The sequence below is a fragment of the Carassius carassius genome, chromosome 11, assembly GCF_963082965.1.
Source record: "Carassius carassius chromosome 11, fCarCar2.1, whole genome shotgun sequence".
Classification (NCBI taxonomy): Eukaryota; Metazoa; Chordata; class Actinopteri; order Cypriniformes; family Cyprinidae; genus Carassius; species Carassius carassius.
Genome location: NC_081765.1, coordinates 7,945,929 through 7,971,112, shown reverse-complemented (window position 1 = coordinate 7,971,112; position 25,184 = coordinate 7,945,929). Strand labels below are relative to the sequence as shown.

The following is a 25,184-nucleotide window of genomic DNA, read 5'->3' as shown; positions in this document are numbered from 1 at the left end:
CTGTACCTGCCACGCATTATATTTATTTATTTATCATGTGTTTAAAAAGCTTTAACGCACTATGTTGCATATAAATACTGGTGTTTAGCGGGGAATCCCACACAGAGAGACTTGCCATCAATGCCATAACCAGCTCGCTGCCAGAGCCAGTGATCAGCTGTTCTTGTGCGTGGAAAGGTCTGGTTTCACTCGACAGAACATACTATAGCATGGATCGAGCTACACACTTAAATCCTAATTCCGAAGGAAGAGGGGCATATAGAGGACATCCAGTAAATCAAAACAACATGACGAACAGCGAGCAAACGAATGAATTGTATTGTGAGAATAACTCACCTAGTACTTCAAACCCTCAGAACCAGCCAACACAGTAAGTATAACAGTACCATATCAAAAATTTTACTCTCATGCAAGGTGTTTATGTTTGCTATAGCCTAATATTATATATATATTTATAAAATAATAGGATATGATATAAATTTTTTTATAATTTAATTTTTTTTACCTTTTTAACATTATTTAAATGTAGCCAGTCGTTTTTTCGACGTGTTTGAGCTAACGATTGGTCATTTTGGTAATGCAATCGTTCATTTATTTCCATAGTTTCTTCTCGGTTTATAAACCAGCAGCTACTTTAGTTTCACTTTCGTTTCTGGCAAAAGGTTTTGGAGAAGCGAAACTTCCAGAACTAATATTTACTATTGATTCCGAAATTACTGTCGTGCTCACATTTTCCAATCTCTCTCTCTTTCTCTCTCTTCGAATCATTACTTACTGTTGGGATAGTAAATAACAACATTAAAACATAAAAAAAACGATAAATAAATAGTAAAATATCATACACAACAAACAAACAAAAAAATAAATACAACAATCCTCTGGTAGACAGTACATATAGTGCACAGTACACATATACGAAATAAAAACAGGCAATTTTTTGAGTAAATCTTGATTAAACTTAACCATGTCTGCTATCATTATACCAGCTATTTATAGCCTATAATGTAACACTTATTTAAACATATTGTATATTAAGGAACCTTTATCTATAATGTCTTAAGTTGTCTAAATGTTTACCTTTATTTACATTGTGTATATTGTTAAATATCTTGTTAACTTGACTTCATTTTAGTAAAGGAGTAAACACATGCTACTATCACCTGACACATCATCAACTATGTAAATAAAATCGACAAATGATCAGACAGTGCAGACATAATTATTCAAATAGTATAGTTTTTAATATATATATATATATATATATGTATATATATTTAATGATGTGAGAAGCTTTTTGTCATTTAAACTTCTTTTTTGATGACAGTATTGTTTATTCTTGTAGAAACAATAATTAGGCTACTCATAATTGCAAATAATTATTGTCATGATATGGTATTTTTGCTGGAATGGTTTCATGATGAGTTTTTGTAAGGGGAATTCCAAATATTTGAGTCTATGTCATTGGTTTGCTTAATCAGTACCAAGGTTTTTTTTTCTTTTTTCTTTTTTTTTTTTTATTGTAAAGTGCTGGGCCCGGTTCCCCGATAACGCTCACTCTTAGCGCGCTAAGAAGACTCGAAAGATATATCTTACCAAAGTTGTTTATGTTCCTAAGTGTATTCCCCGAAGTGTCCCTTAGGAAGCTTCTTAACACACTGCCTCTTACGTTCGACGTTACAATGGCGCTGTCCCAAGTGTAGGTGCTGAATTAGTTGGCATCGATTGCTCAGGAATCACGCAAAGGTGTATTACGGCGTTAAGAAAGACAACACGCTCTATTTAAATGAAACATTCCTCAAATTTTTCCAGTAACATTTATTTTAACATAGTTTAAGTTATCAGTCAAATATAGACTATTAATTAAATTATCAAATTGTCAGTAATATGTTCACACGATATGTTGTGACGGTTAGACGAACCGGGTATCCCTCGCTAATCATCCACCCTCCTTATCCCATTGTGCCACTTGTGCCGCTTCTTGACATGGGTTTAATGACTTCTAAAAATTATGTAATACACTTTTATATTAATAGTAAGGTACTTTACAATCAGAATTGATTAGCAAGCAGCTGCAGTTACTTCTGTTTAATGTGGTATTGATTGCCATTGGTTAATGTTTTCAATAAAAAGCAACCTACCTACAATGAACCGAGAGTGAGAGTTAGATACAGAATATGCTGGGGAAGCAATGTAAAAAAGGGCACCAAGCTTCTCGTCAGAGGAACTTGAAGTTTTGCTGGACCTTGCCACCAGGTCGGGGATCACACCCCTATGGTCCCCTATAACCTGCACGTTTATAGCCACGTATCCCTTTCGCGATATGTACGCCTAATCAATCACTGATGGATTGGCAATAGGGATGAGTGCGCCATCCACCAGGCCCCAGACTCTGGGGATGCCAGCAATGGCATGACAGCCCTGCTGCACCTCCTGGAACTCCTGACCTGTTGCTGGCAGCCGAATGTAATCCCCGGCATGGCACAGAAGGGCGTTGGTGACACTGTGGACGAACTTCTACACCGAGGTCTTGCTTAGGCCGTAGCCCTCTCCCACGACCTCAATGAAGCTCCCTGTAGCAAAAAATCTTAGCGCTTCAAGCAGCTGGACTTCAGGGCTTAAAGCAAAATTCCGCCGCATTAGCCTGGCAAGCGCAGGTCTGAGAAGGTCCAGCGGCTCCATAATGAGTTGTCTTGGGAGGCGAAATTTTTTAATATAGCCACATCAGGCAAAATGTCAAAAGGGCTTACGTTTTGCCGAATAAAAAAATTGACATGGACTAAACGGCTCCGCGGCCGGCGCCATCTTTGATTCAATACAAGGACACGTTGGATGGACTAGTGTCTTGAGCTCAAACAAGGCTAAGAGAGAGCTTAGAATGGACCAGGGCCCGGTTCCCCAAAACGTTCTTATCGCTAAGTAGTTCTTAACCTTTTCCTTAAACTCTCTCTTAACCTTATGGCACGATTCCCGACACGTTCGTACGCTAAGTATATCTTCTGTAAGTCACACTTTCGTAAGGTTGGTCTGGTCCATTCGTAAGCAAAAAACCTTAGCGCTTCAAGCAGCTGGACTTCAGGGGCTTAAAGCAAAATTCCGCCGCGTTAGCCTGGCAAGCGCAGGTCTGAGAAGGTCCAGCGGCTCCATAATGAGTTGTCTTGGGAGGCGAAATTTTTTAATATAGCCACGTCAGGCAAAATGTCAAAAGGGCTTAAGTTTTGCCGAATAAAAAAATTGACATGGACTAAACAGCTCCGCGGCCGGCGCCATCTTTGATTCAATACAAGGACACGTTGGATCGACTAGTGTCTTGAGCTCAAACAACGCTAAGAGAGAGCTTAGAATGGACCAGGGCCCGGTTCCCCAAAACGTTCTTAGCGCTAAGTAGTTCTTAACCTATTCCTTAAACTCTCTCTTAACCTTATGGCACGATTCCCGACACGTTCGTACGCTAAGTATATCTTCTGTAAGTCACACTTTCGTAAGGTTGGTCTGGTCCATTCGTAAGCTCTCTCTTAGCGTTGTTTGAGCTCAAGACGCTAGTCACCGCCACTGTGCAGCAGTCTTTAGAAATCAGCGCAGCGCAGTACAAGTCAAAAACTATTGTATGTTGACAATGTTGTGGCTCAACAACGATTTTATGTTATGGACATTTTAAGACTCATAATAAATTATTTTCGCAATGGATACAGGCCTATTTATGAAGTTGACTTTATGTGGTATCAGAACTAATATGGTGGTAATTAACCTAGGCTTTTCTGAAATGTAATTAAAGCGAATTGGCAATTATTTTTGATAATTAAAATCTAGCAAACAATTTGGCTCTAAATGGCAAAGATCTATAAATGGATAAGCATGGTGGTGTCCAGTTCCAACGTGTCCTTGTATTGAATCAAAGACGGAGCTGGACGCGGAGCCGTTTAGTCCATGTCAATTTTTTTTATTCGGCAAAACTTTAGCCCTTTTGACATTTTGCCTGACGTGGCTATATTAAAAAAAATTAGCCTCCCAAGACAACTCATTATGGAGCTGCTGGACCTTCCCAGACCTGCGCTTGCCAGGCTAATGCGGCAGAATTCTGCTTTAAGCCCCGAAGTCCAGCTGCTTGCAGTGGTAAGGGTTTTTTTTTTTTTGCTACAGAGAGCTTCATTGAGGTCGTGTGAGAGGGCTACAGCCTAATCAAGACCTCGGTGTGGAGGTGCGTCCACACTGTCACCAACGCCCTTCTGCGCCATGCCGGGGATTACATCCTGGTGGATGGCAGTGGCACACTCATCCCTATCGCCAATCCATCAGTGATTGATCAGGCGTACATATCGCGAAAGGGATACGCGGCCATAAACATGCAGGTTGTAGTGGACCATATAGGTGTGTGATCTCTGACCTGGTGGCAAGGTCCAGCAAAACTTCAAGTTCCTCTGACGAGAAGCTTGGTGCCGTTTTTTTACATTGCTTCCCCAGCATATTCTGTATCTAACTCTCTCTCGCGGTTCATTGTAGATAGGTTGCTTTTTGTTGAAAACATTTACCAATGGCAATAAATACCGCATTAAACAGAAGTAAATGCAGATTGTAAAGTACCTTACCATTAATATAAAAGTGCATTACATAATTTTTATAAGTCGTTAAACCCATGTCAAGAAGCGGCACAACGGGATAAGGAGGGTGGATGATTAGCGAGGGATACCCGGTTCGTCTACCCGTCACAACATATCGTGTGAACATATTACTGACCATTTGATAATTTAATTTATAGTCTATTTTATTAGTCTATAGTCTAATTTGAGCAATGTTTCATTTGCATAGAGCGTGTTGTCTTTCTTTACGCCGTAATACACCTTCGCGTGATTCCTGAACAATCGATGCCAACTAATTCAGCACCTACACTTGGGACAGCGCCATTGTAACGTCGGACGTAAGAGGCAGCGTGTTAAGAAGCTTCCTAAGGGACACTTTGGGGAACACACTTAGGAACATAAACAACTTTGGTAAGATATATCTTTCGAGGTCTTCTTAGCGCGCCAAGAGTGAGCGTTATCGGGGAACCGGGCCCAGACCAACCTTACGAAAGTGTGACTTACAGAAGATATACTTAGCGTACGAACGTGTCGGGAATCGTGCAATAACGTAAAGAGAGAGGTTAAGGAATAGGTTAAGAACTACTTAGCGATAAGATTTTTTTTTTGGAACCGGGCCCTGAACTGTTGCCTGAACTTTAAGGAACACTCCACTTTAAAAATAAAAATAAAATAAAAAAATAGGCTCATTTTCCAACTCCTCTAGAGTTTAGCATTTGAGATTTAGCATTTTCGAATCCATTCAGCCAATCTCCGGGTCTGGCAATAGCACTTTTAGCTTAGCTTAGCATAGATCATTGCATCCGATTAGACCATTAGCATCTAGCTCAAAAATGACCAAAGAGTTTTTATATTTGTCCTATTTAAAACTTGACTCTTCTGTAGTTACATCGTCTACTAAGACTGATGGAAAATGAAAAGCCATATCAGCCTAGAAAATCACAACTTTTAAATTTTTCATTTTTGAGTGAGACTCTAACGGTCTAATCAAATTCAATGATCTATGCTAAGCTAAGCTAAAAGTGTTACCGCCAGACCCGGAGATCGGCTGAATGGATTAAAAAATGGTAAAACTCAACTGTTTCACTCTAATTGAAGTGTTCGTTTAAGTACTCTTGCTATTTATATTTGTGTAGCTTATTTATTTACTCAGCAATAATCATGCCTAAATCTAATCGTTTTGATTTATACCTCATGACTTGTTGTTTTATGTGTCATCATCAGGCAGCATATTTGGGGTCATTTGTGATGTCAGGGTATCAGCTATGATTCTGATGTTTTTTTAATGGTTTTTGACAGCTGCATTACTTGGAGGTTGTGCATTGTGTCATCATCAAATATGTTTGGCATAGAGGGAAGTTCCCCAAAGTTGTTTGTGAAAAATTCTGACTTTATGTAAGAAAATGTACCTAATGCATGCCATTTGCCCACAGTGCTGATGGATACACCAAGATACCACCAAATGAATCAAAAAGGAGCAAATTGCAGAGGAGTAAGTCATGGCATGACTGTTGTTGTATTTTCCATCTTCATGTGATCCAGATGTTTCTCTAATTGTTACCATCAAGTGCAATTACAGCTTGTTTATTTGTGTCTGCAAGAGAGAACAGATTTCGTTGTTGCTGTTGTTGTTGTTAATGTAGTTCAATATTATTTTAAAGGGGTCATATGATTTTATATGAATTTTTTCCCTTTTTCTTTAGTGTGTTATGAAGCTATTTGTGCAATTATAAGATCTGCAGAGTAACAGAACTCAAAGTCTCCCACAAAAGGAATTATTCTACCTAAAAGAGAAGGCTGATCCAGACCAGGCTAAAACGACCCCCTTGTCATGTGTATGTCACGATTTGGAAATATTTGCCTAATGCCACCCAAATATTCACACAAGGAAAGAAGGGGTGGTTTTAGGAACCGCAGTAGGGTTGATGCAGCCATGTCAGGGAGATTCTGTGTGTTTGGCCTTTCTAAAGTAGATGCAATGAGCTATCATTGGTTAAGATTTATTTACAACAGAACAGCACAACCCAGATGTTCGAATTTGTGCAACGTTTTATGGTTGACACAGTTTTTTGAACATATGATGCTTTTTTAGAGATCATATTTTGTGCATTTGGTGTAACAGAATATGTTGACATGCTTTAATGTTCAAAAAACACATTATTTTTGAAATACTGTCCATTATTGTAAAGTCCTCTATGCCCCGCCTCTCTCGAACTCATCGTTTTCTGCAAAGTCCCGCCTTATGACAAGCACAGTCTCTGATTGGCCAGCTGACCCAGTGTATTGTGATTGGCTGAACACTGCAAACACTCCTTTGAAATGTAACGCCCCTTTCCATAATCGCGAGCTTCATCTTTCAAAATAAAGGTAAAGACTTAATTTTACCATCAGATCAAGCCCGAAATGGTAACAGAGTGACAGGACAGACATAGTGATAAAGCTCATATGTGTTTGCAGTTCATAAGCCATGGACGGTTAAGACAGCTGACTCCACTGTGATGTGATCTCTCTCTCTCTCTCTCTCTCTCTCTCTCTCTCTCTCTCTCTCTCTCTCTCTCTCTCTCTCTCTCTCTCTCTCTCTCCCTCTCTCTCTCTCTCTCTCTCTCTCTCTCTCTCTATATCTCACACATACACACACACATGTTTGTTTTTGTGAAAAGTGGGGACATCCCATAGGCGTAATGGTTTTTATACTGTAGAAACTGTATATTCTATGGCCCTACACCAACCCTACACCTAACCCTAACCCTCACAGGAAACTTTGTGCATTTTTACTTTCTCAAAAAAACTCATTCTGTATGGTTTATAAGCATTTTGAAAAATGGGGACATGGGTTATGCCCTCATAAGTCACCCTCTCCTTGTAATACTTGTGTCATACCCATGTCATTATACAGAGTTGTGTCCTGATATGTCACAAAAAAAGAGCTCCGACACAGACACACACACAAGTGATTGTCGTAGCAAAGTCAGAATGACCTCCTCTCCTAGGTTCATGAAACGGTCATCCATAAAAAGCATGGCTGTTCTGTTGTAAGTAATCTTAAAGATTCCTAAATGCATCTACTTTCTGAAGGCCAAATAAAGTGGTTTTGCTTTCATCTAGATACACACAACATCTCCCTGACATGGCTGCTTCAACATTAACTACAGTTACTGAAACCACGCCTTCTTTCTTTGTGTGAACATTCGGGCGGCATTGTGCAAATATTTCCATGACGTAGACATGTGGTGGCGTGTTAGAATGAGCCGTTTTAGGGGTCATGGCAAAGTCTTGGGGTCATGCACCAAGAGCTTTTAACACTCCAAAGATAAAGGAAAAATTTAAATCTCATCATATGACCCATAAAAAATAATTTGTCCAAAAATTATAGTTTGCTTAAAATCTACTCACCCTCAGGCCATCCAAGATGTAGATGAATTTGTTTCTTCATCAGAACAGATTTAGAGAAAAGTAGCATTACATCAGTGGTTCCCAACCACGTTCCTGGAGGCCCCCCAGCACTGCATGTTTTCCATGTCACCATAACCAAACACATCTGATTCAGATGGGTGCCATCAGAATGAGGGTCCAAACAGCTGATCAAAACATCACAATAATCCACACGTAATGTACAAGACTCCAGTCCATCAGTTAACTTCTTGATGTTGCAAAAGCTGCATTTTTGTAATAAACAAATTCATCATTAAGACTAAAATATGAGTCCTCTATCCATAATATTTTCTCCAGTAAAAAAAGTAATTTTGTCTGAATCGGGAGAGAAATAGGCACAAATCAAGCACCGTTAACAACGTTAAAACAATTGGATTTTGAGAGGACAACAGGGACAACATGGATGGACTTTTTCACTGGAGAAAGCGTTATTATGGATTATAATGAACTCATATTTTAGCCAAAAGCAGCGATTTCAACTTAAAACCTATTAATGATGAATGTATTTCTTACAAACACGCAGCATTTCACTTCACAAGACATGAATTGATGGACTTGAGTGGTGTGGATTATTGTGATGTTTTATCAGCTGTTTGGACTCTCATTCTGACGGCACCCATTCACAGCAGAGGATCCACTGATGAGCAAGTGATGTAATGCTACATTTCACCAAATACACTGTATGTTCGGATGAAAAAACAAACTCTATATCTTGAATGACCTGCAAATTTTCTTTCTGCAAATTTTTCCTGTTCCCGAAGATCTACAGTACCTTCCTACAAAGTTCAGCTCCAACCCTGATCACCTTTCGGCGAGCTCATTAACTTAAATTGGGTTTAAAATCCTGTAGTGTGAATTTAAAAGATGTTCAGGAGCAGTTGATAATTACAGACAGGTGTTTTTGATCAGGGTTCTCCAGGAACAGTATTGGGCTCCCCTGCTTTAATCATACACTCCATGAAATCTGTTAACTCCGAATTCCCAAAATCTGCAAACTAACTCAGACTTTGGGGGGAGGGGGGGGGGGTCTGTGGGGAGACAACCACGCAAAATCTGTGAGGTGCATTCCAGCCTTTGATTTATGTCTGTCTTAGAAAACTGTAGAGTGCACTTTGCAAGCCCTTAGCTTCAGCCATTGTCACACTTTCCCATTTAAGTGTAGAGATTAAACACATTTATTTCACTCTCTGCAGTTGCACAGGAAGAAGAGGAGAAACTGAGGAGATGGAAAGAGGAGAATCGCCCTGGTCCCATTCAGCTGGCTCCAGAGAGACTAGGTAATGTGAAGATGAAATATATGGAAGTACTGATCTGAAAAAAAAGACACTAAGCAAATGAAAGAAATATCTAAAGCCGCTAATGTAATCACTCTCACAGGTGGAGCAGTATCACTGTCAGAAGTCAGACAGAGACAGCAGGAAGAATCACGCCAGTCAAAGCTGAGAAAAAAGGTGAAAGTACCTGTTTAAAATGTTTGATTCCTTGCCCAAATACTTGCATACTTACAGTGCATTTGAATATCTCTACAGCTTCAAAAAGAGGAAATGGATAAAAAGAAGAGACAGGCAGAGGAGGAGGAGTATGAGAAGATGAAGGCCATGCAACGAGAGAAGGTACAGCCCAAGAAATTGTTTACATCTGCCTTTTTATAGCATTTCTGCAGGGCATTGTGTTACTCTCATGCATCTGCCAAACTTCATTTGGTCATCTGGCTTGTGTCTGGATTCAGTGCTTTTTATGATGCCTTTGTAATTCAGACTTTATAACTCCAGATGTCACTGCAGGCAATGTCCACGTTATCATATTCCTTTCAATTAAATACTATATGATTAGACTTTAGCCTTCAGTGTTGCTGCTGCATGAGTCTAATTATTTGAGCAACCACAGTTCATTTGCTAAAACACTCTGGTCATTGTTCTTGTAGTGTAATAATGGTTTACTTTAGGGATCTCAGGATTGTAGATTGGAATAGCTTGGAATACTGTAATACTGGAAATAAAAAACAGTTGAAGAAAATGTTTTTAATTCGATTAGATTTAACTTTATTGTCATTGTGGAAATTACAAATACAGAGCCAGTGAAATGCAGTCCGCATCTAACAAAGTGCAATCTGGGAATGACAAAAGAATGACAGCACTATGGAAATATGTGTTTCAAAAATGGAAAAGTAAAAAACCAATTACATTAGATAAAAATGTTTTACTAAAAATGTTGAGATGTTATATAATTAAATTAAACAAAGTAAATATTGAAATATTAGAAATATTAACTACACTTTAAAGATTCTGCACTATTTAAAGTTCAGTAATAAAACTTAATTTAATCAGATTAATGAAAAATGTTGTATTAAATTAGAAACATTTTCACTGGTGATCTTGGATGGACAACACTGTATTTTTATATTTCCTTTATATGTATAGTTACTCTTTATTTTTAAGACCGATTCTAGTTATTAACTGACTACTAACTATGGCTTTTGCCTCAATTAACTTAACTAATTATTCAATCTAATTATTAATATTTAGTAAGGTAGTTGTTATGTTTAGGTATTGTGTAGGATTAAGGGATGTAGAATATGTGTTTTATAAGCTTTATTAAACAACCTATATGCTAGTAATATGCATGTTAATAAGCAACTGGTTAATTAAGCGTCCCTTAAGTGTTCAAATGACTTTAAATGTAAAGAGAAAATGTGTAGTTTAGTGACAATGGGCTATAAATGCCAAATGATCATCACACTGCAAATGACATGGTGCTTCAGAGGTGCCTTTAGCTGAAGAATGAGAAAATGGCAGGAATCATTTTAAAAGATGTAGAATAATAATAATAAAATGATCTTCCTGGTAACAGAAAATGCATGTATGTGTTTGGAAACCTCAGTAAAATCAATGAATATGGAAACATCAAAATGTGTGTGGGGGGAATGGAGATATGTGGCACTAGCTAAATAGAATTGTAAAAATGCTGATTGATTGTATGCAAACAGGTTTCCAACTGTCTGCCAATGGTCAGTCAGAACTGAAAGTTCTGCCATAAACTGACAGCATTGGATGAGCCAGTCTTGCTATTCAATGTCAAGCTGGTCAGTCTGCTTAAACAGACTGAGTAATGTTGTTATAGTGTCACAGAGCCACAGTGTTAACACTTTTTGGAGGACTCAGTCTACAAATGGCTTACTTAAACTGTATTAACTGTATACTTACATATTAAGTTGAAAGAGAATAAAGCATTTTAACATCTAAAGTGCACATATTGTGTTTAATGCATTGCAGGCCAATAAACTAGAGATGAGGAAAAAGCAAGAAGAAAAACACAGACAGAATCTGTACCAACACGACAAGCAAAGGTATGTAAGCATTTTCCTAGACCTTGCCAGATTTAAGGTGTGCTTGGTTTAAAAGGAGGAAGTAGGATGTTAAGCTGCACTATTGGCCATTATCCAAAAACAATAAATCAGAATTCACAGGTTTATCCTTAGCCCAAGTTCAGTAAAAACTATGCCCTTTGTTTAGAGCCTGTGAAGAGATTATTCAAAACGATTACAAGGAACCCTGCAAGATGCTGCTGGGAAGCTTCTGTCATTTACTATTGCATCGTCACAAACCCGTATAGCTTTATTTCTTCCACCAAAGTCACATACAAAAGAGGAAACTGGATTCTCACGCCGTTCTTTATAATAAATTGAAAGCAAAATGTGACGAGATTAAGTTGCAATTTGGCAAAAAGTAAATAAATACATAAATAATCATAAAAGCATCATAATGGGAGTCCATACAAATTCTGCACCATATTCTTAGTTTTCTAAAGTTTTTGTTCATTAAAACTGTTCCCTTTTTAAATCCAAATAATTTAAATATGTGCATATTAATTTTGGCAAATTGCGATTGGTTACAAATCACAGAAGAAGCATTTTTGAGTTCTAGAACTGTTTATTTATATTATAAAAGATGTTATTATACATAGTCATAAAATGTATATTTATTTTTCAATTAACAATTTAATATCTATAAAATATATATTTATATACTATTAAAAAAATTAACTAATCACACAAATTTCTGTAAATAATCCTGATTATTTACAACTAACATAAAAATTTTATGTAAGAACTATATGTTCACACTGAATATAAAAATTAATGTGGAAAACGTGGAAACAGCATTATTTTAAATATAATATATTTTAAATATTTTTTTCATTGAATGTATGAATGAAGGCCAGTATAACATACTAATACTGATGCCTGTATACAATTATAATCTTTTGATTGATTTCATTGTTTTTAACACATGAATGAGATTTGAGAGCAGCCATAGTCAATAGTCAATAAAATGCTATTTAAATTTCAGTCTTTTTCTCAGACGACTTACACATAGAATGTTTTGTTTCGTGTTTTTGTTGTTGTTGTTTGTTTGTTTGTTTTATTTCTGGGACAAAGAAAATCATATTGGTTTGGAACAATATAAGGTTGAGTAAACGATGGCAGAACTTTCATTTTTTTGAATGAGCTATCCCTGTAATCATAAATATGTCCCTTCCTCCTGCAGTAAAACAGAGGAGTTTCTTCAAAGAATTGAGAGGTCCAGCAGTAGCGTTTCTATGGCAGCAGGCAATTCCATACCAGCATCATCTTGGGTAAGACAGAAGCCAAAAATTCACTGCGTGCTCCATAGGCCTGAGTTTAAGGCTCTTGTGCATAGCTGTGACACTGAGGTTACAGCCCAAGGCCCTGGAATAATTCACACCAATTGATCGGTCTTTGATACATGTTTTCAAAGCAAACAGTCCTCACTCGGGAGCTTTCGTTGACATGGCATGTTGGACTGCAGCAATTATCTCCTCATTAGCCTCACACCGGAGATCGCTGACCATCATAGAGCTTCCTCAGTTGTAAACATGCAGACTTCCGTTTTTACGGTCAGCCAGCGCAAAGTCGCAAGTGTTGCTTCTGAATGGTGAGGCAAGCAGAGTTCAGGGGACTTCCCAAAGTTCACAGCGAAACCACCTCACTAAAGGCAGAGAGGGGTCTGTGAGAATGCAACAAAAAGAGAGACTGGGGTGGAATAACCTGTATGGTTTGAGTGAAAGTACCTGGAAAGGAGCCAGAGTCTGAACCTGTGACATAAGCAGACTGACAGGATGCATTTTTAGAGGCGCTAATTACAGCTAAGCCACATGATTTCACTTGAATTTTAAGCAGGTTTGGTGTGCTTCGGAATGCTCTTGTGGTCACCAAACAATGAGATATTTTTTTGGCAGACCTGTTCTAAAACGATCTGCTTGAAGAATCTTTAAAAGTATGAAGATCTCAACCATGCTGTAGGCAGCAGAATGTTACGGCGCTATTAGATAAACTCAAATCAAAAGCAAATTAGCAAAATAATTGGTTCTGGTCTTCTGGTCAACTTCTGGTCAAGTACTAAGGTTTCATAGTACATCATTAATTCATATTGCACATTATCTGCAGCATGCCAGCCTATTGGCAGCATACAATGACTTTAAGATATATTTTTCCATTCTTCCTCCCCAGCTCCACCTGTTTAGATCTGGTACAGGTATAAATATACTTTCTGTCATGGCAAACATATTTATTATTCAAATGTCAAGCAATGTTATATATTACAACACATTTGTTGTTTTGTAGTGACAAAAGTGACTACAGAGTCCACAGACATCACTGACAGAGGCCTGGAAATTCACATAATGAAATAAATCAAGTGTTAGGTCACAGGTCAAATAGAGGAGTTTGACTGATTTTTTGACACATTTAGTGGAAATTAGCCCCGAGCCCTGTTTAATTTCTGACCATGACTGGTGGGCATTGAGGGCTGGGCTGACCATGATAGGTTTGAGAGCTGCCTCGTATGTAGTACAAACTACTAAAAGTGGCATCTGACAGCACTGTTAAAATTGTCTTGAATGTTTTGTTGTGCGGCATTCAAAACTGGTCTGCAATTGTTCCTTGTTTGAGACTTTTGAGGACTTCCCTGTGGATGACTAACGGGGAAAATCCCTCTAATAGAACACATGCAACAGTGTTTTGAACAGGCACTGGCTCTCTTGGCTTACCAGGACCGGAGGCCCTTCGAATGTTCTTTTGTATTGACTTAAGTGGCTGGACAACCTCCAGGCCAAATAACAAAACGCTCCAATCTAAATGTCGTAAGCCCACCGATCAAAGTACTTGTGGAAAGACAGGTTCTTGATGTGGTTTTGTGGCCACTGAGAATTGTTATGCTTTCAGTGATGCTTCCACAAGACAGATTCATCTCCTCCATATCCTCTGTTTGTGCAAAGGATCCTTTGTATTGGCTTCCCAGGATGCCAGGCCCAGGTCGTCCCACCTATTCCCCTTACTCTCTGGCCATTTCAAACACAGCAGCCCCTGCCTGCTGTCCCCGGGCCGCCTGACCAAACACACAAAGGATCTCTTCAGCTTCCAGGCTCTCTGTTGGCCTCTCCTTACAGAGTCTTTCTGAACAGGGCCATGAGAATCTTAGAGAAACATCACAGCTGACACTCAGTCTTGTGCTAAAATATGTGATGGGCTCACCCTCAGGGGTCGTACTGTACGGACAAAGGCTGGGATCCAGTGTGGGTTTGTCTAGGGATGGTTCATAATGACTTAATTGGTGGGCTCTGTTTAGTTGTTAGACAGTAAAACCCTCTCATCTTTAAAGCACTACTTTACACCATTTTTTTAAATTAAAAAAAATTAGAGAAGTAATACATCATTTTAATTGCAATAATACTATTATACTGTAAAATAAATATATGTATTATTATTATTATTATTAAAGCATCAAACTTTTATTTTGGTGGAAAGCTGCAGGGAGACTTTAAAGCTCCTTTTTTGTTGACAACTGAAACTCACTGAACCTGTATGCAGAGCAGCATTGAGCATGAGACACTGAGTTCTCATGTTCTCATGTGTAACTGAACACAGTTTTGAGATTAAATTTTCCTCTAATTATCAGTGAGTATCGGTTTGCTGTTTGTCATAGTATTTGTTGCACTGATTCATGAAATACATATTTTAAATGAAAAAAAGGAAACCAAAAATCTATTTGATTTAAACAATTCACAAAGGTCAAACTTTAGGTCATGAAAAAAAGGAAATTCATACTAATATGAAATAATCACATCCCTGGTAGTATTAAGTTGTTGTTCAGAACTTTATAAATCTTAAAGCTCTGGATGTTGATAACTAGTTTACTTGCTTATAACTGCCTCTGATGTCTTTAACCTTGCAAATTTTGTTAAATCCATTGATTGGTTCTTCTTCAACTTCCTCTTTGTTTTAAATTCGGTTTAAATTTAAGATGGTTTGTAAAGCCAACCAGTCAGATTAGAGACATTTTTATGTGTAGTAGATCACCAGTGATCAGACTGGATGTGTCTTGCACTATGAGAATTTCATTTTTAATGCAGAGTATCAAGTTCAAAATGGCTAAACTTTTAAAAACGCATCTTGAGATGCAAGCGTTCTATTCTCTTATGTTTTTGAATACAAAAAATGCATCGTTTGTGCACGGCGACTAAAGGCGAGGCCACATTAGTGAAATTTCATGTGCAAAAAAAAAGTTCCACTGTCTCTTTTCAATAGTGTAGAGATGTAAGAAGCACCACTTACACAGAAGTCACTTCCAAACCAAGCAGGTTTTTTTTACTCAATGTGGAGAATAAATAGGACCAACTTGAAAAGGAGTGAAACTCCCAATTGTGTAGATATTAGACTAACTGGGTTTCTCACACAGAACTTTGCAGAACAATGGCAAATGTTACCACACCTTAAGAAACATGTTTAATCATGTATTATTCAGGACATTCAGGAAACTCAGCATAGTCAAAAAAAATAAAATACAAATAAAAATCACACATTACTAGATTTCATTATGTGGTCACTTTTTCTTAACAGGCTAAATATCATGAGTACAAGGAAGCCATAAGAGAAGAGGAGATCGCTGACCTGCTTAAGAAGAAAGAGGAGCAGAGGAGAAAGGTAAAGAACAGGAAGTGAAACAGATGGACTGAGCTTACAAACATCACCTAAACTTTTGGTTTGAAGGAACACCACAACTAAATGTATGGGCTTTGCTAAGAAAAATAACTAACTATGCCTAGCATACGCTATTGATCAGCATGTTCTGGGTTATAGAAGGTAGTCATGGATGAAGTACCATAGGTGTTTTCCAGCTGGCTGTATAGTGGTATTTCTGTGGCTTTGAATGCCTCTGTGTCGGTCAAACATGAACTTAATTCACTGATATGCATCGGAGACAAAAGGTCAGCCCGACCTATCATGTCATGATATTGTTGTTTATTCATGCAAAAATGCAATTAAATTATTAAAGCTACAGACTTTGAATGCCTTTATGTAAGTAGAGGAAACTTTTCTTTTGGATATGAAATTTTCATTAACTTAATATTTCCAGGCAGAGATTTTGGAGGAACAACAAAAACAACAGGAGGAGGACAGGAAGAGCCTGACTGGAGCTGACCATCGGCGGTATGGGCGCCTAATCATGACAGACCGCTAAAAAAGCCATGACTGTCAGAATTAATAAAGGAGTCTGTGACCACTAGTAAAAATGCTTATTTTATGCATATTTCTAATTTGATGCCATTTTTTTTTTCATTACAAATTATATTGTCAACATTGCAATTTGAATGAGAAGTTCAATTGGAAAAATAGCATACATTTCGGAATCCCTTAGTATTTTGGTTGCTTTAATGACTCCACAATGACTGTGTGAACTCCACAAGTTTGTGTAAAACCTGATAATCAGGTTCTCCAGCGTGATTTGAGATGATTCAGAGGAGCATTGTGTGTTAAAATGATAGATTCAAAAAAATTAAACACCGAAGGAGATATTTAGCAGAATATCTGAGCTGTACAATGGAAGTGGATGGGCATCAGAAAGTACAGGTTTTGTGACATTTTTCGAACTGTATATACCCTTGTGAAAAAGAACTATACTTTAGTGAAAAAATACTTATTGCAGAAATAGCTTACTTTCATAAAAATATACTTGTGTAATGTAAATGACGATTAATTGTTAATTGCACGAAAAAGTATTATAGGTGAAATTTATGCAATTAGCTAAATGTTTAAGAGCCTCTGACAACTTAAGTGGGACTTAAGTATATGTTTGTATATAATTTCATAATTCTGCTGTCTTTGTAATATGGTTAAAGTGTACTGTGTACTGTAAAGTGTATATTTAAGCATATTTCTTTTTCACAAGGTTAGAACCCTAGAAACAGTGTAAAAGAGTTCTTTATTTTAAAAGTGTCAAAATTCTAAAATGTGTTGTACGGTTCTAAATTAGAAAGATTTGGAATTTCATCGTGGTGTCAGACATCTGAACACCTCTGTACTAATCAAGTAGGAGTACTTCATTGCTCAGAAGAAGTTGTGAACCGTTCTGATAGTGTATGACTCTCTTCAGGGTGAACATGGCCTTCCTAGACCGTCTGGAGGCGAGCAGTTTAGGTAGGGTGCCTAAACCCGTGACCCAAGCCCCTGAAAGCAGTAATGTCTGTCTGGATGATGATGATGATGATGACAAACCACAGGATTCCACCCTATCCACAGTGCCCAACCCATCACAGGTCCACACAGAAAGTGCAGAGGAGGATGGTGAGTCTTAAACAAGATTTATGTGCATCTCCAATGGCACTGTGTGTTTAGGTCTGTTTCATTTCACAGCACCTCTGTTAACGTCTCCATTGCATCGACTTCTCGAGTCTCAAAGCCTCCGCTTGTGTGTGATATTAAACAGATCTCACACCCCCGGTGCTGGACGGCACAGCACATTGTGTAAATAAAAATGTCCCAGTACTCCAGACACGTGATGCTTTTAGATCCCACTGTGATATGCAAACTGCCTGCATGAGAGGTTAATGTCAATGAGTCAATAAGTGACAAATTCATTAGCAGCTAGCTGCATGGTTGATGTGTTTTTACTCTAGATTGAGGTCCAAATTGCCTGTTGTAAAGTAAACTAATTTAGCCTGAGAGAAGCTTGAATTATTGGCATGCCTGTCTGACAACAGATTTATCAACTGTATGTATGAAGCAATTGCTGCAAAAACAATGATTAGCTCTTCGAGATCCAGTATGACTTCATTGTCATAATTTGGAAATGTGCCATTCTGTCTTCAGACTTGCCCTGCTGTAGTGTGGGTTAAAGAAATTGACCATCCAAAAATGAAAATCAGTCAGTATTTACTTACCCTGATGTGGCTGTAAACATGTGTGCTATTATTTTTTTTCTGGAGAACACACAGGGAGAGTCATAAAAAGACAGCATTCATACACCATGTCTGTCACACTCTAAAAATGACTTATGTCCTTTAGCACCAGTGAAAGCACCATTAAAGGTATATATTACTGCTCTAAGGTACTAACATGCTCATTCTAGAAGTAAATAATGTATAAAGTTACCCCTTCAATGTAAATGCCAATTAGCAATAAGTTGCTAAATCCCCTTTTTGCACATTTGTTTCTAACACTGTATTATGGGACAGGCTGGACTTCAATAGCATCATAAAAACGCCATTGGTTCTCAAAAAACCATATGATTTCATTTTGAGAGTGTTTATAGTGCTTTTATAGTGTCATTTATAGTGTCATCTTTGGAGTGTTAAATGAAAAAGAGCTGTGTGAGGATTCAAAACGTCTTCATCTGTGTTCCACTGAAATAAAATAACAGCATTACAGGTTCGGAAAAAAACATAAAGGTGAAACCAAACCAAAAATAAAAAAAAACAGTTTTAAACTGAATTTACTTCCTATCCGGGAATGCAGAACTATTGCTTATTCTCTTCTGACAAACAGGCATGGAACTGTATGATTCACATATATTGCGTTAGCCCTTCTTACTGGGATTTGCAAGTGACTTATGGATCTGATTCAGTCTGAATCTAGCTTCATATGTGGAGATCTTCACCTTTTTTTTGCCAAGAGGTGTGGCTGTTATGGCCAGATTTCCCATCCGTGTGATGGTGTGGGACTAATGTGCCATTCACGTTGAAAGAGTCTGCATATCTTCTCAGATGCCTGATGACACATTATATTTGTGTGTTCAGCATCACTTATATCTGAATCACCGCTAGGACCAAAGGTTGTCCCCTCAGCTGAGGTTTGGGGTCAGCCAGGTCCTCCGATTCTCAAACTCACACCTCTGTCTCTGATTACCAGAAACTTTAGATGTGTTTGTTTCTGAAGAGTCTCAGAATGACCTCTCGTCTGTCTGCGGTTCGGCTTACTCACAGTAGTGATAGGACCTGCCCTGACTTATGATGCTTCAGAACATGAACACCATGAGTACAGTTAACAGGCTGAAGGATGAGTTATTAGATGCTTTCTGTGTTTAAAGCAAGACACTACAGGTGAATAAAGTAAACATTAGCTAAAATATATCACCATACTTTCCCCATTTGAATAATCACAGTAAATTAAGGCAATTGTTTTCTGTTACAAGTTTTCTGAAATCCACTGTTTAAATAAGCAGTGAGGTGTTAATCTAATTTTATATGCAATTATTTGCATATATTTTCATAACAGAAATGTTAATATTGGATAAAGCCAGGTTCAGAATCATGGTTTAATTTTATAGACATATTAAACCCAAAGGTGTTTACAAATGGGATGTTGTATACTTATTTTTATTGATCCATATATCAGAAAATACAATCAGCAGTCAGGAAAAGAATTTATATTTTCACCATGTTCTGTACTGTACTTCACCATGTTTTGTACTGTATATCATGCAAATGAAATCTGAACAAGCCCCTCTACAAAAACCTTCAGAATATTAATGGAAATAAAACTAGAAAGTGCATTTAAGTGATACTCAAGTGGAGATTTCCTTTTTTTTTCTTTAAAAAGATATTTATTATAATTAAAATCCATAGATGCAAATCGATTAAGTCTAATAATAAATGTTTTCTTTCTATTAGCCTGATGGAAGTCAAGTTATCAAAGCGAAATAGCCAAAAATTTCAAAATGGACCACTGACTTTTGCGTCTAAAATGTCCTACTATACCAGATTCAAATTATATATGCTTAAAGGCGAAGTGAGTAATTTCTGCCCCACCAATATCACTAAATGTAACCTCTAAAATAATGATTTCTATTTTCCGAACAGCTCCATCCAAAAATCAACCTACTAATGGATTGCTTACAGTTAAATATCAAACTATGATAAAAAAATTAAATACTTAAATATCACCTTTAATTATGTTCCTGCGGCTCAACTGCTAAACCATAGCGTGTCAGGAAGGTGCGGGGATGAACTCAAGCGCAGACAAAATGTACTACACACAAGGTTTATTAGTGACAAAAAGGGGAAAACAAAACCCACGAGGGGGGAAAGCAATGAATAGGAAATAGACAAATAACTTAACAAGACTTAGACTAGAAACAAACAATAAAACAAAAGACTCTTCACTCTGGTACTCACACAACAGGAAACGAGACAACACAAGCACATGACCCAGAGACAAGGGCATGTGCTTGCACACAAAACACGGGCCTGTCATGATCCTGCCTCAAGACTAGAGAAAAATCAAGGACACAAGGCAGAATCATGACATAGCAATGTCAAGGTTGTTGGTTTGAGGGATTGAGATAGGGAGTCTAATGATAACATAACAGGTGACACAGTTAAAGCAATAAATGACAAAATGAGGATAACAAGGGGGCAGGGCAAGGAAACGAGACAACACAAGCACATGACCCAAAGACAAGGGCATGTGCTTGCACACAAAACACGAGACAAATACTCACTGCAGCTGGCTCGGGATCAGGACTCTCTGAAGCTGGATCGGGATCAGCACTCTCTGAAGCTGGCTCGGGATCAGCGCTCTCTGCTGCTCTAGGTACGGGGTCTGGGGACAAGACAGGTCTGACAGGGACTTCTAGGATCTTGACTAGGTGTGACAAATACTCTGAGAGGCTCTTGGCAGCAATGACAACAGGCATCTCCTGACGAGCTGAAACAGACTGCAACACCGCCTCAGCAGCCGAGTCGGCCGCGGTTCTCTCCTCAGCACTCACGACTGCAGACTCAGACACAGTTCTCTCCGTTGCTGGTTCAGAAACCTCCTTCACTGAGGTAATCTCAGGAACAACATTCTCCACCGCAGTCTTCGGAACAGCCTTCTCCGCAGCAACTACTGGAACCGCGCTTAAAGCAGCATGCCCAGGAACAGTGCTCTCAGTTACAGCGGCGGGTTGGAGAGGCCTCACAGACTCAGGGGGAGACAGGGACGGATGCGGAGAAGAGGCAATAGCCAGATCTGTGACTGTTTGGGGAAGTTCAGCAAGAGCCGTGACTGGTAGTGGAAGGACAGTCTCAGGCAGGGTTGACTCCGATGCTGAGGATTCCAAGGCAGACTCCCACGAGAACCGTCTCCCTTGTTTCCTGCAGAGACTGATAGGTGCGGAAGGTGCCTCGGGATTCGGGGAGGGATGAGCCTGATCCCCCAGTGTTGCAACGGCCAGGACACAACCCTCCGAGATCACTGGCAGCTTGGCAGAAGGTGGGGACCTCGAGGGGGAAACCTGCGGCTCCTCCCGGGAGAAACTCTCCCATAGTCAGGCATAGTTTCTCAGGATCCACTCACCCTGGGACGAGAATTGAAGGCTGACCCTCCTCTTGTCAGTGGGGGATGACAACCAGCATTGCTTACGGAACTCCAATTGTCGCTGAAGTTCGGAGGACATCCTGTCTGCTGAGTTCTTTCTTTCTCATTCTGTCAGGAAGGTGCAGGGATGAACTCAAGTGCAGAAAGAATGCACTACACACAAGGTTTATTAGTGACAAAAAGGGGGAAAACAATGACTAGGGAATAGACAAATAACTTAACAAGACTTAGACTAGACTAGAAACAAACAATAAAACAAAAGACTCTTCACTCTGGTACTCACACAACAGAAATACAATCCACAGGTCTCACAACGTTTTGACAGTGTAACAATGAACCGCATTAGACAGCGAACACAAGGGGATTGAGATAGGGAGTCTAATGATAACATAACAGGTGACACAGTTAAAGCAATAAATGACAAAATGAGGATAACAAGGGGGCAGGGCAAGGAAACGAGACAACACAAGCACATGACCCAAAGACAAGGGCATGTGCTTGCACACAAAACACGGGCCTGTCATGATCCTGCCTCAAGACTAGAGAAAAATCAAGGACACAAGGCAGAATCATGACATAGCAATGTCAAGGTTGTTGGTTTGAGGACCTAGAAATACATATAGCTTACCAATAAATTGCACTCCTTGAATGAACACTTCAATTACTGTCATGAGTATTCTGCTCCTTTCTCCACTTGCCTAATTTAATTTATTTTCTGTTGGCTTTTATGTCCAATGACAGCCTTCCCATCTTCCTTGGATCTGTGTGCATGGGACATCTGCCTGCCATAGTGCTAGTTTTGTCCATTAGTGTGTGGTTTGTGTGGGATCAAGATGCTGTTGTTTGTGGAACAGGCTGGCAGAAGCACTGCGGTGGAGACAACTTCTCCCACCCTGTCTGTCCTGCTCCATGAACCAAATGAACCAGCAGGGAGGTCAATCTTGCGCTACAGCGCTGCGTAGCTACACATTATTAGAAGGATGTCTGTGAGAGATGCAGCATCTGAAGTCTGTAGGAACAAGTGACCGTGTTGCTCATCATTTTTTGGCAGCCTCGTGCTCGCACTTTGTGCATGAAAATGCTAACTTAGAGTGATTCAGGTATGGAGAGATTAGATTACATTAACAGTTTGTTTGTGTTTTTCCTTGTAGATCATGATTATATGTGGACCCTACTGGAACTCCAGAAAAGGTTTCCATACTATGACCCAGATATGCTGGAGGAGATCGTCACACAGTGCAATGGCAATTACCAGAAAGCATATGAGCTGCTTGATGTGTGAAAACTTTGTCGTTTTGATTGATCCCAATGTTGTTTTGTGAGTAAATCATTTTTGGGTGAACTGTGCCTTTAATTAAAGAAGGTGGTGAGCCCTAACTTTGTGTCCTTTGAACTGAAACAAAAACTTATTTTTTAGTTTGTGCAGTTATTTTTCCTTTGACATGAAATGGACTTACACTTAGTCACAGAGAAAAGAAATCAAAACAATAAATCAAGATTTGAGTCTGCTGTGGGGACATTTATGGATCCCATGAGTACATTTCACAGGCTAAATGATGTGCGTTTACAAAATCCAGAGGCTAATTTATAATGAGGTACAGGACTAGAGGAATTCTGAACTCATCCACAATAGGGATAGACAGTGAAAATCCCAACCATCATACAGATCATTAGCTTCCTGAATGCTGTCTAAAGGTTTCTACAAAATCTTCATCTATTTAAAAAGGCTGCCTATATGTATGTCAAATAGAGTGCAACAGTCGGGTTCCTGAAGTAAAAATCCTGTCCATTTTTCTCCATGGGGAAATTATTTTTATATTTTCACAATAACTTATAAACTGTTAATGACAGACCTACTTTAAGCTACGAGATTGTTAATCAGTGGCATAAGCTTTTGTTGAAGCCACCTGTTTGCATCATTTCAGCTTTTTTTACATTTGTATGGGGAAAATGAGTGGGAAAAATTATTCTGGAACCAATGCAGCAGAAAAAAGTCAGTAGGCACAGTTGCTTTCTATTCAGCTGATTTAATTCTTAAGTAACGGAAGGGACACAGATTCAAATGTGTCTACATCAAGAAAGAGAAAATAATAGAAAATTAAGTTCCTGGATTACTGCTCATGTTGTTTAGAAAACTGTCTAAACTAATACAAAGTAAAATTCAGCATCTTCATCATTAAAGTCATTTTTACAAATGTGTACAGTATATGAGAGACACGAATGGCCCCCATGTTGTAAATGATGGAGAAAGAGCTGGTGTTTTTGACTTCAGGTTCAAGTGTGACCTAAACATAAATTTCTATATCCCGCAGAACAGTTTTCTTGCTCTTGGAAGGTTTTTACTCTGCTTAGTGAACAAATGTGGTAGATTCTGTGTGAATTGCAATCCTGTAGCTATCTTGTGTTTTTGTTAAACCACGATCAATCATGTTCCTGCACAAGAAAAGTTTCTTATGTAAATGTGTTCGCTGCATTAAACATGCCGTTTCCTGTGACAGTCTCCCTGTCTTTTGATGAGCGTTATTTTTTGCGAGTGTGTTTTCATGTGTGCGATGTGGAGAGGTGATAATGGAAAGAGTGTTTCCCAAGGTAACCTAAAGTCAAAGGAAGTTGTTTTTTTTTTTGACATACAATACATAGCAACATTTCTGAGAGGTGTTGTTCTGGGCCACTGAAACTAAGAGGGATCCCACTGCTACATCATATCGCACAACTCCGATGACCCACAAATCAGAACTGACGGTAGGTCTACGAGACCCTGATTACCTCAGCAGCATTCAGGGGGATTTCCTGTGGGTGGTTCCCCATCTGAATTAGGTCACAGCATTACCCATATCACCCAAGAATTCTGGGGGAAAAATAATAAAATCTACAGACGGCAATAAACCACAGCATACACCCAGCAGATCTGGGGTCCATTATCCATTGGTGTCGAAAAGACAAATATATTGATTCTCTATGAAATTACCCCTTTTGTTTTTTTCTCTTTGACCGTTTTCCAAGCATTGTGATGTTTCAGTTCAAGACTCATTTGAGTTGCCCTTCCACACTTTTATTATTCCAAGGTCTTGTCTGAGAGAATGAGTGATGAAATGCAGCACTGCTGTATAGAAAAATAAAACCGGTGAGATCACACAAGCTCTCACGTCTGCGAAAGATAGACTTTTATCACTAGGGACCGCATCAGTTTTCCAACAAGAGCATACATACAGGGTGTAACGTTTGCATGTGCGCTGACTGAAATATTAGCCATTTCAACTGTTGGAGTGGGGAGATGAGGATACTTCAGATCAGAAGAGGACCTCAAAATGATCCAGGAAAACATGCCACTCGCAGGGTTGTAACATGTAGAGATCTCCACAGTCAACCACAACTGAGTCACAGTGCTTCCTGAGGAAAATGGGCTCCACGAGACAAGCTATTGAGGCACGCCTTGGCTGCTGGCTGACAGCACCGACAATCCTCGTTCGCTCTCACACGCGCAAACACAAACAAATAAATAACCTAGCTCCAGCACAACA

At 38.8% G+C, this 25,184-nt stretch overlaps 1 protein-coding gene across 1 annotated transcript; it reads left to right on the top strand.

Moving 5' to 3' along the window:
* The first annotated feature begins 59 nt into the window (after window positions 1-59).
* On the top strand, window positions 60-23,201 carry LOC132152713 (epithelial-stromal interaction protein 1-like). Its single transcript, XM_059561543.1, has 11 exons — window positions 60-370; window positions 6,008-6,066; window positions 9,200-9,283; window positions 9,384-9,457; window positions 9,536-9,619; window positions 11,279-11,352; window positions 12,554-12,641; window positions 15,925-16,008; window positions 16,442-16,515; window positions 17,459-17,649; window positions 22,815-23,201. The coding sequence occupies exons 1-11, from the start codon at window positions 210-212 to the stop codon at window positions 22,943-22,945; spliced, it is 1,104 nt and encodes a 367-aa protein (XP_059417526.1). The 5' UTR covers window positions 60-209; the 3' UTR covers window positions 22,946-23,201.
* The last annotated feature ends 1,983 nt before the right edge of the window (window positions 23,202-25,184 follow it).